The sequence below is a fragment of the Ascaphus truei genome, chromosome 4, assembly GCF_040206685.1.
Source record: "Ascaphus truei isolate aAscTru1 chromosome 4, aAscTru1.hap1, whole genome shotgun sequence".
Taxonomy (NCBI): Eukaryota; Metazoa; Chordata; class Amphibia; order Anura; family Ascaphidae; genus Ascaphus; species Ascaphus truei.
The window spans coordinates 347,200,620-347,218,565 of record NC_134486.1 but is presented as its reverse complement, the minus strand read 5'-3'; the positions used below and the strand labels follow the sequence as shown (position 1 = coordinate 347,218,565).

Below are 17,946 nucleotides of genomic sequence, written 5' to 3'. Positions count from 1 at the left end.
AATTCTTAGGACATGCCTTTTTAATATGTACTAGGATTGCTTGCATCACCTTAATGCTCCCCTATTAGTGATCGGTTTTGCAGACTTTTCATGTTTCCTATTTCAGTTTGATGGTGATATTTATTGCCCATTAGAGTAACCTCCCTGGTCTACATGGCCACTAATGCACTCATGTACGTTTTTTATTATGTGTAATACTGTTTTCTCTCTTTTAGTCTCATCAATCGCGTGTGGTTAGCTATGTTTGTTGTTAATAAAGTTTTTATGATGTTTATGTTATGTTGCTATTAGCTACCAGTGACGCGCGAAACCGGGACTATTAACCCGCCCCCATTACTTTCCCATTGGCTGTGAGAGTTGATAGCCTAGCCAATGAGGTACGATCATGTAGTATTTATAACTGATCCGGAACCACTTTAATCTATATCCCTGATGAAGAAACATTTCGTTTCGAAACGCGTTGGATGATTGGACAAGAGCTCAACCTCTAATTTACTACCCCACCATCTGAGCTGATCGAGTGTGAACGGCGCGATTACCAGCGCTCCCCCCCCGTGGTGACGTCATCGACCCGGAAGTGCTTCTGCACAGAGGGGAGTGAGAGGACCCGGCCGGTGTGGAGCTGTGCTCTGGCAAAGAACTGCAAGTGGCAGCAGCAGCTTTGGACTCGTGCTCTTGGGGAAAAAGAACTTATTAGAGGCGATCTACTTACCTACTTACCAATAGGATCCTGCATCCGAGACACCAGCGCCATAACCCTTGTGAGGATACTCCTTCCGGTTTCCTGAGGCGTTGGGTAACATTATCCCTAACTGCATATATTTATCTATATTGATGTACGCACATTACTTACCCTAATTAATTGTACCTTTATTATATTGTTTTATGCACTATGAGCGTTGTGCGCTGTGTCTTTTTTGTCTTTATCTGCTAGTCTAGGGGGTTTCTGAGCCCCCCCTCCATCGCAGCTGCAGACGCTCCGCTCAAGGTTATGTTCTTAACACTTATTATCACGTCACTTAATTAGTTAGCTGCGCACTTTATTTTCTTTTCACTTATATATGCAGCATGTTTGGCAATGAATGCCAAAATAGAAAAATTTGAAATAGCACTTCAAAATTATAAAGCCCAAATGATACATTATGTAAAGGAGATTGACGAATTAGAAAATCAAGTCAGGGCTCTAACAACTCTTAATGAAGTTGTACAGTCCTCACACGAGGAAATTTGCAAAAAGCATAAAATTACCCAAAGAGAGGTAATAAATTGTAAGCAAACATTAATTAATGTAGAAACTGAGAGATCACATAATCAGTGATTACAAAGTAATTCAAGATCAAGTTACTGAATTAAAAAAGGGCAAATATATTGACCACCTCCCGAACCCCATGCAAACAAAAACAGTCCCAGCTGCTACAAACGATCTCTATTTTAAAAGACCAGAAAGTCATAGCAGACAAATTGGGATATAATGCTTCTGCTCCCACACATGCATGTGGCATGGAGGATTGGAATTTTATGGGTACTGAGCAAGGAAATTTTTGAGAAGAAGATTCTACTCAATCAAATCTTCATTTACCCACTGACATGGGGGCAATAATTGATGCACAGGCCACATTGTTCAATAACAATAGAACCTCAGGATGTGGTTAATCAAGATTCCTGGGTGATAGATACCGGAACAACGCCTTTCTCTGTGAGAACATGCCTATTTTCCTCTAAGACACTATTGGGGTTTGACAGTTTAGGAAAAGCCATACACCCTGCCCACTGTGGTACATACCCCACACAACCCTTCAAAACACTTATGGGGGGTAGCTGACTTAATTGGCAAATTAAATTCAGAGGAACACATCACATCACATGCAGTCAGTGTCCAGCAGAGATGTGAGTGACTAGGTGTTAGAAATTCAAATGTCCAAGTGCAAATCTTACAATTACCCATTGATATGCATGAGAAAATTCAAATTGAGGACATGTCTGTTACACAGCCTGCAGCACTAATGTCTCTCCCAAATGAACCTGGGCTGGTTGGGTCTGATTTTCTGGTTCCCAATGAATGTACTGTATGCTGGATTTGAATAACATTCTACTTTTTCAGATTGTCCCAAGCACAGATGACAGGATGGTGGTTATTCCAGACTAACATTCAATCACCGCCGTAAAACCTAACAATGCCAAATATGATTTATTTCAGATTATTGACGCTTATCAGGATAAGCATCTGTTAGAATTCGTGCTTGAGAGACACAGTGAAGGATTTGCGGAGCATAAACATGAGTGTGGTAGAGTTGACCCCTTGACAGACATGAATGGTATTGTTCCTGTTCCACAGAAACAATAGATTCCAAAAGGAAGCTGCCAGTTTTATAAAAGAGACCATTTACTCACTCCTGAGCAAAATGACATTGCTGACTCTTTGGCCAAACAAGGAGCACAAGGGGAGAAGAATGGGTAAATCCCACAGATTAATGACAATGTGTGCTCCATGGGGTGGGCCATAACAAGGCCCCCATCCATGCCCCAGACATTTCAGCATTTCTGAAATGCAATCTCAGGACCTTTAAATCAAAGACATTCAATACTAATTAATTTCTCTTTCTTGCTTTCTTCCTTTATCTCTTTTATTATTCATATTTGCTCCAGGACAATGAATTCCATAATTATGATAACTTTCATGCACATGAGCATTGGTGTAATCGCTGATCCATTTCTTGGTATCCGGGTAGATCAGAATCCAGGCCAATGTGACGAGGGATGGTCAATCCTTCTCCCTGTCTCAGCATTTGGAACAAGTGATGAGAAAGTGTCATGTGAGGTCCAGCTGGCAAGCCCAGCAACCCTCCAGTGGTCCCAATGCAACATCCATCCCTTTGACTTTGTATAATAATGTGCAATTTATTCATGTGCCTATCGTCGTAAATTTATCAAAATGGAACATGGCAGAATTTGGTTTCTCTATGCAAACTAATGTTTCATTATTTTATACTTCCTTAATAGTAGATTTAGTTGCACCTCATTCAAGCAGAACTCAAGACCCTTTTTCAGGACAGACATCCCTCACCAAAAAGGTATTTTCAGATCCAGAAAATTGCAGAGTGTTGATGGCATAATTGGGGCCATTCCCCAAACGAACGGACTGCGAGAGGTTTAATTATACCCTGAAGCAGATGCTGCGAGCCTTCATAGATGCAGAGGGGAAAGACTGGGAGATTAACCTGCAGCACTTGCTGTTTGCATACCGAGAGGTACCACAAGAATCTACCGGCTTTTCTCCCTTTGAGCTGCTATATGGTAGCAGGGTACGGGGACCTCTCGACCTATTCCCTGTGGGATGGGAAGGGGAGACGACCAATACTGATGCTTCTGTGCTTCAGTATATGGTAAATCTCTGAGATGGGTTAGAAACGCTCATGTCGTTGGCACAGGACAATCTCAGGGATGCTCAGACCAAGCAGAAGACTTGGTATGATCAGAATGCCCGTAGTAGGTCAATCATCCCAGGTCAGCAAGTGCTTGTTCTAAAGCCCACTCGGGAGAGCAAATTAATGGCAGCCTGGTCTGGACCATACACGATTCTCAGAAAGATGAATAAGTGCAATTATGCTGTACAGTTATATGGAGAGACAGGTAGAACTAGGACCTATCAGATCAACATGCTGAAGGAGTATTTTGCACTAAGTGAGGCATCAGTGCTGGCTATCTGTAGCCCACCGATGGGGTACCCGATGAGCAATGCTCTGTCTGACCTCCTAGGGGAAACTCGGCAGGGGGGTACAGTGGAGCAGGTAGAGATAGGGTCCCAGTTGAGTATCCAGCAGAGAGCAGAGGCTAGGCAGATGCTAGAACAGTATAGGGTCCTGTTCTCGGACAACCGGGCAGAACACATATTACAGATCATCCTGTGCTCACGGGTGATTTGCGTCCTCTGCATAAGCATGCCTATCAAGTATCTGCAGAGGTGAAAGGCAGTATAGAGAGGGAGGTAGAAGAGATGCAGGCCCTAGGGGTAATTGTACCATCCCAGAACCCTTGTGCTTGTCCGGTAGTCCTTGTTCCTATGAAGGATGGGTCCACCCACTTCTGTGTGTACTACTGGCAGCTCAATGTAGAGACGGTTTTCAGATGCATATCCCATGCCCCGCATGGATGAGTTATTGGATGAACTCGCGGGGGCAAGGTATCTTTCCACAATGGATTTGAGTAAAGGGTGCTGGGAAATCTCCCTGACCCAGAAGGCTAGGGAGAAGTCAGCCTTCATCACTCCGAGTGGCCTCTATAAGTTCCTAGTGATGCCATTTGGGATGAAGAATGCCCCGGCTATCTTCCAACGCCTTGTCAATAGGTTGTAGGAAGGGATGCAGAGTTACACACGGGCATACTGTCGCGGCAGAGCTAAGTCTAGCACTTACCCGGTCTCGGCCGCAACAGATATCGGGCGCGTGCCGAGGTGTCCCGTGCTCGCGCCGGAGTCTCGGAGGATCGGTCCTCCGATCGAGGCACCCCCCTCCCCTCTCCGGGTCCACCGGGTCCCTCGGAGCCCCCCACCACCATCCCCCAGAATAGAGGAACCCAGGGCTCCATGCGCGCACGCTCCCGATGAAGCGTGACCACGCATCAATGATGCACGGCACGCCGAGGGAAAAAAATTACAAAACCGGCACTCCACGCGGCTTGCGGCTCCAGCCGCTTTAGATTTAGCTGTGTCGCCACTGTACCTGGATGATATTACTGTCTATAGTAATTCATGGGAGTCTCAACTGGTACATGTAGCAGTGGTGCTAGAAAGAATTGGGGAAGCAGGGCTTACTCTAAAACCAACAAAGTGCTTAGTAGGTATGGCTGAAGTGTTGTACCTAGGGAACATGGTGGGGGGAGGGCATCTGAAGCCTGAACCAGCTAAGGTTGTGGCATTAGTGCAGTGGCCCATCCCCAAGACTAAGAAGCAGGTTATGGCTTTCCTAGGCACCGCTGGCTATTATAGGAAGTTTGTGCCACAGTAAAGTGCCGTGGCTAAACCCCTGACTGACTTGACACAGAAGCGACTCCCAGTTCTGATTCTCTGGTCTCCAGCCTTTGAAACTGCATTTTAGGCTCTGAAGACCGTCCTGGCTAGTGCCCTATATTAGCTGCACCAGACTATGCTAAAAAGTTCTTAGTGCAGACCGATGCCTCTGACTATGGGAACAGTGCTGTACTCAGCCAAGTGGGGGAGGAGGGAAGAGAGCATCCTGTGGTGTACATGAGTCCCAAATTTTTACCCAGGGAAGTGGCTTATGCCACAATAGAAAAAGAATGTCTGGCGATTTTATGGGCACTTCACAAGCTGCAGCCCTATCTCTACGGTCGCCCATTCACTCTGTTCACAGACCACAATCCCCTTAGTTGGTTACAACGGTTGTCTGGGAAAAATGCCAAATGGCTGCACTGGAGTCTTGCCCTGCAAGAGTTTGATTTCACATCCAGCACAAGAAAGGCAGCGGGCACGGAAATGCTGATGGACTATCCTGCAAGGACAGTCCTGTTGACCAGGTAACAGCAAGAGCTGTGCAGTCAGTCAAACCACCAGTTGGGGCGATTAGGACAGTCCCTACACTTTGAGGTGGGGAGGTATGATGGTGAAGGGGTTCCCAGGCCAGTAAATAAAGGTATTCTGCCCTGCTGGGAGCCCCTGAGTCATATTAGGAATGTAAAGTGTCAGCTCTGCACCAATAATGGCTGCAACCCTATATTGTATTGTAAACTGTCTGTGTTTGTCCCGCTAGGCATAAAGGGACAACATCATTATCCTGAGTTACATTGTATATGTCTTTCCCCAATTATGTATCAGTTATGTATCAGTTATAAGCTTTGTAATTGTGTTTCACTGCCAACCGCAAGAAAGGAAAAAGTTTTTTTTTAAACACGGTAGCTTGCTGCATAGCATATAAGCAGCAAGCTAACTTTGGATAGGAATGTCCTAGTGCTCTGATATTTGCTATGCAGAGGGCAAGGGGGTAATCATTAAAACAATTAGGGTTTCTGTATTTTAAACTTTAATTTCTTTTTGGTGTATTAAAATTATAAAGAGCAAGGGCATTTACATTCAAGCAGGCGGAGCAGCGGAAACACTTGGTTCACAAGTACAATGATTCCCAGATATATGGCCAGCCATCCCGGCCAGTGAGTCATGCATAACTTAAGTCAGGACTTCTAAGGCATCACGCTGAGATGACTCCAGAAGGTCTAGGAAAGTCTGGACTTAAAAAGGTACCAACATTTTAAATTATTAAGTGAAGGGAAGTAAATGTAAACAGTTTTTCCTGCCAGATGTCCAGGGGCAGGTACACAACATGTCGCCAGGGAAGTGGGCTTGGTTAACTATGCTAAGCGGATCAGGTGCGAAGTTGGCGCATGACCATAGCCTGAAGAGGTGTAGGTCATCGGGAAGCGCAAACCATGTAAAACAGAAAAATAATCTGATAGTGCAATATACGTGATAAATAGTGAATTAATATAAATGCAGGAGTCTGTGTGCAAAATACTCACAAACATATAGTGAGTGATAATCACATAAAGGTATCTTTGAATCACAGCCCACCAAGGATGGTAATCACAAGGAGCTTCTGGAGACCTTAATCACAAAAGAAACGGACATAGTGCAGACTGGATTGACAATTTATAAAAAGTAAGTGGTAAGGGATACACTCACATGGTATTGGAAATATAAAAGCATATAGATCCTGCGAACTGGATCTCGGCAAGTGAAGCGTGTGTTCTCTGCCTCCCCTGTGTCTCGGCGTGCGTGTCACTGGTGCGTATCACCGAACCCGGAACTGACGTCATCCGCTCGCAGGGGCTCCAATCGCTTAGGGATCTCACTGGTCAGCGTCACTCTACGCGTTTCTCCGCATTCGGTTTCTTCAGGAGTGCACCTCCACTCTGCATGGGATCGTGAGAAGGATCCTCCACTGGGTTATAGCAGCATCCATACCTGTTTGTATTGGTATCACTTTTTACTACACACAGTAAGATTGGGCTTTAGGCAGGTTGTATTATATTTGGTTATCCTAGAGCGCCATTATTGATAAGTTTGTTTGTTTCGCATGACCATAGCCTACCTTGAAGCCTCTGCCCGGCTCCATGAAGTATGGGCAAAGCTTGCCAATAGGTGGGATGCGCTGTTCCCACGCCGTGATTGGCTACACATTATACCGATAGGGCTTGTGTGGTTTTAAAAATCCGTGCAGGTGTTCGGGAGATAGATTCACCTAAGATTCATCGTGTGGGACAAAGATTATACCATCGTAACCAACAATTGTCCCCTGCTTCCAATATTCGTAAGAACTAAGGATTTGCTAACCAATCTTGTATTGGGGGAACAAAAAGATTACTTTCGTCGGAGTAAAAGTGGTTGCGGGAGGCGTCACTAGCCAAAAAAAGTTTTGCGGCTCTGTTTTGCTCACCAATCCCGCTCCTGGAAATTGGTGCCTAGAGACTTTATTTCTGTGAAGCTCGTTCCGGGAACATTTTATTTAATTTTGCCCCATCCCAGTAAGTGTTATTTTGTAGTATTTCGTAGATCAAGCTGTGTATGTTCATTTTCTAAATAAATCACAATTTATTTTATCTCACGTTTTGCTTAATCAAAGAATCCGGGTATTTTGGTGTTAAAAGTTCTGGCCTCCTGTGACAACCGCCATGGTAATGAAAGAGTTAACTCCTCCCACTACCCACCCGAGAGGCCTAACTACCCACCCGAGAGGCTTAACTACCCACCCTGGTGCAACTACCCCCTTCACCCACCCTCTCTACCCCCAATAAATATTACAATACAAACACTAATACATTGAACAATTCCCCCCCGACCCCCAACACAGAATACAGTAATGGGCAAATTCCCATTTATCCATATCTGGATAATACCGCATTTACCTATTAAAAAATAAAACAATCAAAATATTACCCAGCCAGCATATAGTAAATTAAAGTTGTACTTACCCCTGCCAGGATGAAGGCCACCCTCATCCCCCTCATGTTCCTCTTCTTCAGTGGGCACTGACAGTAAAATAAAAAAAAATAACTACTGGCCACTAACCCCTTAATTACCTTAGAGGTTATTAACCACTATGGTAATTAAAGGGTTAACCACCCTCCCGCTACCCAGCCGGGAGGCCTGACCACCCTCCCCAGGGCAAAAAAAACCACTGTTCTACCTATTGATTGGCTCAGTAGTAAACCATGCCATAATATGGATATGGTTTGCCACAATGGCAATGGATGGGCAAACTACAAATAAAAGAACCAAGCACCAAATAAAATACAATACATTTCAATTAAAAAAAATGTCAATAAACCAATTGATTTGGCACAGTGGTACATTTGCCACTATGGCAGTCAATGGGCAACTTAAAAAAAAAATACACAATGAAATAAGATACAATCCGTGTGTTTCTTACCCTTGCTGTCTTCACCCTCCGAATCTTACTCCATCAGCAACTCTTTAACCATGACGCAATGCTCCTCAAACAGCCGATGTGAAGAAATCTATTATCATATGTTGGTTGAAGAGACGTCTCTGGAAAGTTCTTCCTTCTTTCTTTTCTTCTGTATTATCTGCTGTAATGTATAATCCAATGGGGGCGGATTTGTACCCTAGTCTTCTTGGGGACAAATGAGACAGGACAGGCCTTATATAAGACATGAGATGTCTCATTTGAGTATCAAATGGTACACCCCCAATCCGAGTGGTTGGTGTACCATGTGACTGGGTCCTTTTTTTAAATGTGTTTAATTTTTAAGGATGTGACATCATCTTAAAGGGAAGGTATCAGGAAGGATATGGAATGACCATCTTCTCAATATCTGATTAGTAATCTCTAGCCCCCTCTAAAGACATCCTCATGGAGGATGCAGGGGCTCAGCGCGGAGCGTCCGCACGGCTCAGCACGGACGTGCCTTCTATGGACTCAGCCTAAAGGTGTAAAGGGGGATATATACCACTTGGGACTCTAGTAAAATAGGACTCCTTTGGACCAGTTATTTGAAGCAAACATGAGTCAGTAATAACATGCCATTAAAACTATGCTCATAAGATAACTAATAGTGGCTGGTTTTGCATATACTAGTAATTAGTTTTGTGAATTTGCATTAATCACAGGGAACACAACATCAGTTATAGATTACAGTACGTTATGAGCCCTAATTTATCGGAGCCTTGATTGACCAACACTTTCCAATTCAGAGGCCCCTAGAAAAATAAACCAGCCGACTATGTGGAAGGGCACCTTTAAAGAGTGATGGTACTTCTATTGTTACAATTCTAGTGCAAGGAAGTTGCCTGTTTCCAACTCAACTTTCTACATCAATAACTTGTACCTAATTAGTGTGTATAAGCTTTTAGCATTACTGTAAATATGTATTTTGACACAATATAATAAATACATTGCTGGTATGCAGGTTGTAGAATATAGTGGTGGAATATAGTCCCTTACCTGTGATAGCCATTATAGCAGCCATTCTTCTTTAGTTCATTGCCATGGGAGACCAATGCTTTTAACACAAAAATACCTGGATCCTTTGATTGAGCAAAACGTGAGATAAAATAAATTGTGATTTATTTACACGAGAAATACGAGAAACACACACAGCTCTATTTACCGAATAACACAAATAAACACTTACACAACGAACTTCACCGAAATAAAGTCTCAGTCTAGGCATCAATTAATTCCCTGGAGCGGGGTTGGTGCGCAAATAGAGCCATGAAACAGTCTTTGGCTAGTGGCGCTGCTTGCAACCACTCTTACTCCGCCGCAGGTAATCTTTTCGTTCTGCCCTTGCAGGATTCGTTCGCAAATCCTTAGTTCTAACGAACTCTTGAAGCGGGATGCAATCCTTAGTTACGATGGAATACTTTGTACTGCATTATTGATCTCTTCACATGATGGAACTAAGTCCCGATCGGCTGCACAGAAATTTAAAAACACCAAAGTCCAATCGGTATAATGTGCAGCCAATCACGGCGTGGGAACAATGCATCCCATCTATTGGCAAGGTTTGCCCATACTGCATGGAGCCGGGCAGAGGCTTCAAGGTATGCTACGGTCATTCACCAACTTCGCACCTGAAACGCTTAGCATACCTAACCAAGCTCACTTCTCAGGCGACATTTTGGCGGACATCTGGACATCAGGCAGGAAAACCTGTTTACATTTACTTCCCTTCATTTAACACTTTAAAGTGTCGGTACTTTTTTAAGTCCGGACTTTTCTAGACATTCTGGAGTCATGTCAGCGTGATGTCTTGGAAGTCCTGACTTAAGTTTATACATGACTCCCTGGCCGGAATGGCTGGCCATATCTCTGGGAATCACTGTACTTGTGAACCCAGTGTTTCCGCTGCTCCGCCTGCTTGAATGTAAATGCCCTTTCTCTGTATAATTATAATAGACCAAAAGAGGGGGGGCTTTCATTCACTACTTTTTATAAAGGTTGATAACACGGAAAACATAACTGCTTTACTGTTGTGACCCCAGAAGCATTCATACCAAATTTCATAGCGCTGGCTCCTAACCTAAGGTAGCTCCTTGTATCTGCACTGTGTGAAAAAGCGCCTGGCATTTAAAACCCTTTTCTCGCTTTGCGTTTTGGCAGTGAAACAGTGTTGCAATACTCAGAACTAATTCATAACTGCGACCGCACTCATACAATGTAACGTAGTATAACGATGTGGTAATCATGGTTGCAATATTGTGACTGCACTCATACAATGTAACTTAGTATAACAATGTGATAATCATGGTTGCGATACCGCACTCATACAATGTAACTTAGTATAACAATGTGGTAATCGTGGTTGCGATACTCGGAACTAATCCATAACGGTGACCGCACTCATACAAGGTAGCTTAGTCCCCTTATTCCTAGCAGGACACACACAGACAATTCTAATGCATTTACAGGCTTGCAGCCAGCAGTGTGCTGCAGAGCTGACACTTCACATTTACAATATGACTCAGGAGCACCCAGCCGGGTATAATACCTTTATTTACTGTCCTGGGTACCCCTTCACCGTCACATTCATATACCCCATTCCTATGTAAATATCTTGTTCCTAACATGTGAAATATACTATTACAACATCTGTGTTTTCTAACTAATTAAATTACTTTGGTATGCACTGAAGGGTTCCTATGCTTTAATTGATCATTGCTTTTCCCTATTCCAAACTGAGCTATGGTATAATACCACTAGTAAAGTCATTTATGACTCTGATTCTTATTCTATGCTACTGGTCATGACTGTCTGAATCCCCTATTGCATCTTCGCTTTGGCAATACCACACCAGATACATACTTGTCTTTCAGTACTATACAGAAAATATCAAGACACAATTTGTGGGTGACATTTTTTATTAATACACCTAAACATAAATTAAGAGGACTTTGCCAGAACCCTGTATGCTGTATTTTGGGTCTAATTAACTTGTACACCAACCATCAGCCATGCCTGCTTGATGAGTCAATCCAAATTCCAGAGAGGAATGGAATGCCATTCACCATTTAGTATTAGGGCTGCATCTGCCTCCATGAGAGGACCACACCAAACTACCCTTTCACCATTGGAGGTGCCAGTATGAAAAGGCCTTTTATTACTTATTGTTTCACACAGGAGCTTTAGAAAGGGTGATGACTAATCAGAAATGTGCTTGACTCTTGGGAATCATGATTTGATAGTACCTGCTAGGGGTAACAACAACATCACAGTATCTCCCTCTATTAACTTGACAGTGTATGCATGATACCAGCCCCACCAGTTACTACTATGAAAGGATTTATTAGGCTTTTTGTTTAGACATTTTCTGGCATTTGAATATCATATGAGGACAAAGGCTGTGGAAATATTATTAGCACATTGCTCCTACTGTATTTTTTGGCTACAAGATACATTTGTCCACACATTAGATTAGTGGATACTTCATTTTCTGATTCTAAATAATTCCTTTGAATTATTTATTTTTATTTTTCTGGGAACCACTGTCTGTGTCAAAATGATTGTGCTGTTTTTGTATCTTTGGTGTATATTGGTATTATTGTATAGCAAATAATATTTGTAAACATCTTTTTTACTGCAAGTTACTGTATGTCTCTTTGTAATTATGTGCTGCAGTGCAGATGTGTCCAAACTTACTGTTCTTGGTGCTGCGGACAACATGCTGACATCTGTGGCCCGTCCGTGTCCCTGAAAACAATACATTTTGCAGCCCGTTTGCTTCTTGGGAGGATTAAAGCAGGACCCTTAGTGTTAATCCTGCCGGGCCACCCAGTCTAATTGAGCTATCTTTGCAGAGAAGTCCCCGAGAGAAGCAGTCTTATAAAATGTACAATTTCTTTGTGATGCATAATTTGTACAGTAAACTAATTGTACCGTATAGCTTAAGCAATTTAAAAAAAAAACATGTTCAACAATAACATATTTTTCTGTTTCATGTCAAAAATTCATTAAACTTTGATATTTTGGTGATCAGGCACAATCACATGGAATCTCCTATTGTAATCAATGGCAGTGTCTCTGTGATAGTGCCTAGGTCTGCTTTATGAACAAAGGAACAAAGGGCACAACGGATTTAGCATATCCAAACTCATTTATTGAGCCAACACTATGAAAGTTTGGATATGCTAAATCCGTTGTGCCCTTTGTTCCTTTGTTCATATATCCAGGACTGACTGCAGGCTTTCATTCTAACACTGGAGCACCGGTAATTGTATCAATTTTTTCAATTTTGAGGTGTGCAGCATTTCTCTCTATTATTAGGTCTGCTTTATAACATTTTAATGGATAACCTTCTTTGGGTACATCTGCCAGGCTTTCACGGGTCTCCCATGTTGCACAGTGGTTAAAATGCAGATAGGAGTTTTAGCAATAATGTGGAGATGAGCATGCCGGGCATTACAGTCACAATTTGCTTTCGTTGCCCAAGTTGGCCATGCAATGAATTGTTGTCTGTCTTGAAGCAAAGATACTACTGTACTATATCAGAAATTGCATTTCTAACCCCATTAATAGCATTCTACTACATACTGTATGTAAAATGAGATGCTATGCTATCTAATATTAAACTCTGGGTGATATTAACATAGCTTCAGCCCATCAGACTACTCCTGTGTCAGGATTTCTGCTACCCTATTCACTACCATATTTATCTTCCTTGCAACCTTCTCTGACCTTGGTCCATTATACAATTGTTCTGCTTCAACTTAAGGTGCTTTGTACATGACTTATTGATTCATGCTTGCATTACTCTGTTCATTCACCTGCTCAGGCACTGCTAAAATGAAGTTACAATCTCAATGACAGATTGTAACTTTATGTTAAGCAAGATTCTTGTAGACAATTGGACTAGGCTATGAGTTCCATAAACAATTAACTTGTCACTGTCAGTCTGTCCTACTTATTATTGCCATTAGAAAAATCTGTAGACCCTGAAGCAATTGAGGTCATATTCGGACAATACTGTATAAATATCTGTCAATGATCCAGTAGGATTGAATCTTAACATGTGGCAGCTAGAAGGAAGCAAACAACAAAAAAAGACAATGTAGAGGGTTTTTTTAACCATAAAGTCAACAAAGGGAAAGGAATCCTCTCTCTGCCAAGACAGTAAGCAATTAAAAGTACAGACCTCTCAAGCAATGCTTCTATGATGGTAGACAATCAGGGCCGTCTCAATGTATGGGCACGCTGGGCAGTTGCATGGGGGCCCCACAGCATAGGGGGGCCCCACGCCCCCGGCCCATGCGTGCCCACCAATGCTCTCTGCCGCCCGGCACCTCGGCTTGCTCTCCCCCCGCCCGGCACCCCGGCTCCGATCGCTCTCCACCGCCCAGAAGTGGAACCCTGGCTCCGCTTACTCTCCGCCCGCCCGGCACCCCGGCTCGCTTCACAACTGCTCGCAGCCTAGCAGTGTAGCACTTCTTGTGCCTTCTGCTGCTAGTGAGCGAGTGGGAGGCTGGGAGGGACAGTGTAGGCAGTGCCCCGTGCACTGCTTTGCCCGGGGGCCCCTAATGTTGTTAATATGGCCCTGCAGACAATGCTAAGTGGTTAAGGATTAGATATACATAAATGCATACATACATACATATCTCAGCCTGTGAGTGAATATAAATTTAGTTTTACATCTATAGAAAAGAAGTGCACACAGAGATTCCTCTATAGTGTAGAACCTTTAATACAGTTTAGAATCAAATGCGCAGTAAAATAATGCTCTTATAATATGAAAAGTATTTAAAGCGTATCTGTGTGAAGTGCTTTGAGGTGTCCCTGCCAGCTGGTGTCTCATGCTGCTGTTGCTACCTCCATTGCTGTTGGTTTGTTGTGCTTGCTCCCAAACTTCAGTATTTTTAGTCGCTATATCAACTACAGTACAGTAGGTGATGCCACATGTGGCATCCTCCTCACTCTGCTTGATTGTTAAAGTTAGTAGCTGATCATTGGGTGGACATGACGAAGTATACCATGTGTGGCGTCACATTGTTGCCATAGGAATCAGAAACCAGACTTTCTGGAGGACCCATGGCAACCAACAGCACTGGAGGCAGAAACCGCAGCGTGGGACACCATCATACAGGAAATAAGGACTTCACACAGATAAGCTTTAAAGACTTTTCATATTTTTAGAGCATTAATGTACTGTTAAATTGATTCTTAACTGTATTAAAGATACTGCACCATAGTGTAGCACTGCTCTTCTATACATTTTTGACTACAAACACCTGGCAAGATCTCCTACGATTTAGCAGCAACAGAATACCTCTAAGAGTACTCAAACACACCCCTTTTCAACCATATAGTGGATACTGTGAGGATTCGCCATCCTGGCGGTCGCAGACCGTCTCCTCACCCCAAAAAGCCTTCCGTAACGGTCACTCAGGATGCGTGGTACGCGCCCACTGACCTCCGTGACACGCGTGGGTCGGCGCTCGATAGATCCCGCCCACTCTTGTCCCAAGGGCACTCAGAATCGGCGTGGGATTGACGCGCGCTCCAAGCTCCACTCCCTGACCTCCGTGACGTGCGCGGGATGGCGCTCAAGCAGTTCCACCCCCATCCCCGATTAGGCCGCATCATAGGGCTCATCTGTATGCACCAGCAGCCTATCAGTACGTACTTCCTGGTTCCGCCCTGGCTGGCTATTGGAGGCCCTGCCTTTATATACCTTCAGTTTGCTCTCATTCTTTGCTGAGCATAGTCTAGTGTGACGCCGTGTCTTGCTGCATTCTAGCTCCTGACCTTGCCTTGCCTTGATTATTAACCTCTTGTTGCCTGACCCTGCTTGTCTCTTGGATTCCGCACCTCCTCTCCTGATCCGGCTTCGAACGACCGTTCTCCTGTCTCCAGTCCTGACCTTGGCTTAGTACTCCAACGATCCGATATTCTCCAATCCTGTACCTGGCTACGTACCCCAACAATCCGCTACTCTCCAATCCCGAACTTGGCAATGTATTCTGACGATCCGCAACTCTCCGCTCCTGAACCTGGCAAGTACTTTGACTATTCTCCTATCTTTAATCCTGACCTGGTTTGAACGACTACTCTACATCCAAGGCGCGCCCGTGTGGTTGTGGGTCGGTGTTAACCAATTCCCTACCTCAGCACCGCGGTCGCGCTTCGTTTGTGGTGCGCTACAGTATGCGTTACAGATACCACACACCACTGGAATTGACTTTATGACTGTATCAAGCTGTATTATTTTATGTAACTACTCATTGACAAAGGTTTTCATTTACTGTGTTAAATCTTTTTTCTATAAATTTAATTTTGATGCCTTCACATTTATGTCATTTTTTGTAAGTACAAACTACATAAGGTAACTTGGTCCCCTTATTACAATGCATAAACATTCGTCTTTATCAAACACCACAACACTGACTAAAGCCCCCAGAATTATGATCTACATATTCTATGTATAACCTATTTCACCTAAAATGAAACATACTATCAGGATCCCCACGACAGAAAACAGAAGATTATATGGAAACCGCATATACATAAAACACTGTATTAAAGTAGATAATTAAGCTACAAAATGCTTTCATTAGGTATTTCTTGGAAGAAGCCATTGTATAAAGTAAGTCAGAAAGGTTAGAATGACCTTGAAAGTAAAAAGTGTTTATCACGTAGTCTTCTATTACTTATCTTTGCAAGTAAATTACCTGTGCTTAGAAAATAAAATAAAGTGCTTGCCATTTATAGATGTTCATACAATGAATAAAAATGGAACATTTACAAAAGTGAAACAACATCAGACTACTCAATAAAACAGCTTCATTCAGGTAAGAACTCAAGCCTGCATACAAATTGTTTTTAATAAGTAGGATAATAAAAGTTGAATAATGGACTGTTTAGGGATTTCTATCAGGTTCATGACAATTATCAGGTACAAAAATGTGCCCATTTGAGTTGTGAGCATGCCATTACATCATGTTGGATGGATTTTCTCAGATTTTAAGATCACTCATTTGACTTAATTTCAAAGGAACTGAAGCTGAACGTTTGAAAGAATGCCCTTTCTTCCCTTTTACAAGCTCCTGAAATACCTTTGTAATAAAACACTAGAATGGTTTGTTAATTTGACCTTTGTCATTGCATTAATCAAACTGTTATTGCAGACCCCTATTCATTTTAAAAATGTTAAAGCCTTTTTTTTTTTTTTTTAATAATCTTCCATATAAATGACTATAATTTAATACTACGCATTCAAGTCATTATTGTTTTACTGCGATCATTTTAGGGGGCTTCACCAAAAAATATTAGTCTGAAGTGCAGATTAAGTAATGCCATTGTAAAATGCCTATCTATAACATGTTCTCAATAAAATAATATGGATTTATTTTTTACTATAAATTCTTAGGTGCAAAATAAATAGCTTTCATCTTCTCTCAGACAGGCACAAGTGCAGACTAATGCTACCAATGAATAAAGCAGTCATAGATGATGCAGGTGAGCTTGAAAACTGCTATACAAACAACTCATGAAAAACAAAACTTCTGTGTAAATGTCAGCTTTTGAATTGTGAGGGATGTCTGACAATTTGTTATAATGATACAATGTGTATAGTTTGAACTATGCTGTCAATGCACATATACAGATTGGAATATGAATGTGAAAAAATTGCATTCATATTTATGAAGATGTTTCAAAGTAATTGATTCAAATATATGCGGTGTAATATACTACAAATACTATGACATATGAACCTTACTTTTGTATTCCAGGTGAAATCCAGCTGCTGCCACACTTATATCAGAGTGAAAGTGCAAATAAAGTTGATTTGACGTGCTGTTTAATAATGCTGGCACTGTAGTACCTAATTAAAAAAAAGAAAAACAAACTATTTTCTTGTTTCATCAAGCACGTATAGTGCATGTATACTGAGAAAATGAAAGTAAGAGTGAGGAAACATGAGAAAGTGATGAAACCACAATAATCAAATAGTATATTTTTGGTTTATAGCTATTAAAAAGCATATACTTGCACTCAAATAGTACTTGAACAATACGTGCGGGTGCTGAAACTCTTTAGAAGACTCCAAGATATAACATTCAGAAAAAAAAAGTAGCACTCAAAAATAATGCAAAAAACACTTTCTTTTTTCCAATGTTTTGATTAAATGTAATAGACCCTTCTGAATGTCAAATACTTGAGAAAGCTCTATTCCATTGCGCAAAAATGTTTGAAAAATAAAAAGTTTTTTTCTGAATGGTGTACTGTAAAGTGTACAAAGAACTGCACAATGATTCACTGCCTTGTAGATCATCCAATCTAATTTTAGTGACTGAAGCACAGAGATGAAGTGACTTACCTAAGGGCACACACAGTAGCAGACACTGGTATTTGAACTGGATTCACTGATATAACAGGCATTGATATTACCACTGAGTTACTCCTTCAGGGAATCAATGTGCAA

The 17,946-nt window shown here is 42.2% G+C and overlaps 1 protein-coding gene and 1 long non-coding RNA gene across 2 annotated transcripts in view; one reads left to right on the top strand and one right to left on the bottom strand.

Moving 5' to 3' along the window:
* CSMD1 (CUB and Sushi multiple domains 1) overlaps positions 1-17,946 on the bottom strand; it is a 2,556,145-nt gene that overhangs the window by 354,796 nt on the left and 2,183,403 nt on the right. The window contains exon 37 of the mRNA XM_075598211.1: positions 17,242-17,346. Coding sequence (XP_075454326.1) covers positions 17,242-17,346 — 105 coding nt within the window. The remainder of the gene's footprint in view (positions 1-17,241; positions 17,347-17,946) is intronic.
* Positions 16,232-17,339, top strand: LOC142493717 (uncharacterized). The gene is made up of 3 exons (XR_012801190.1): positions 16,232-16,312; positions 16,923-16,979; positions 17,255-17,339. It is a non-coding gene; the product is annotated as an uncharacterized LOC142493717 (long non-coding RNA).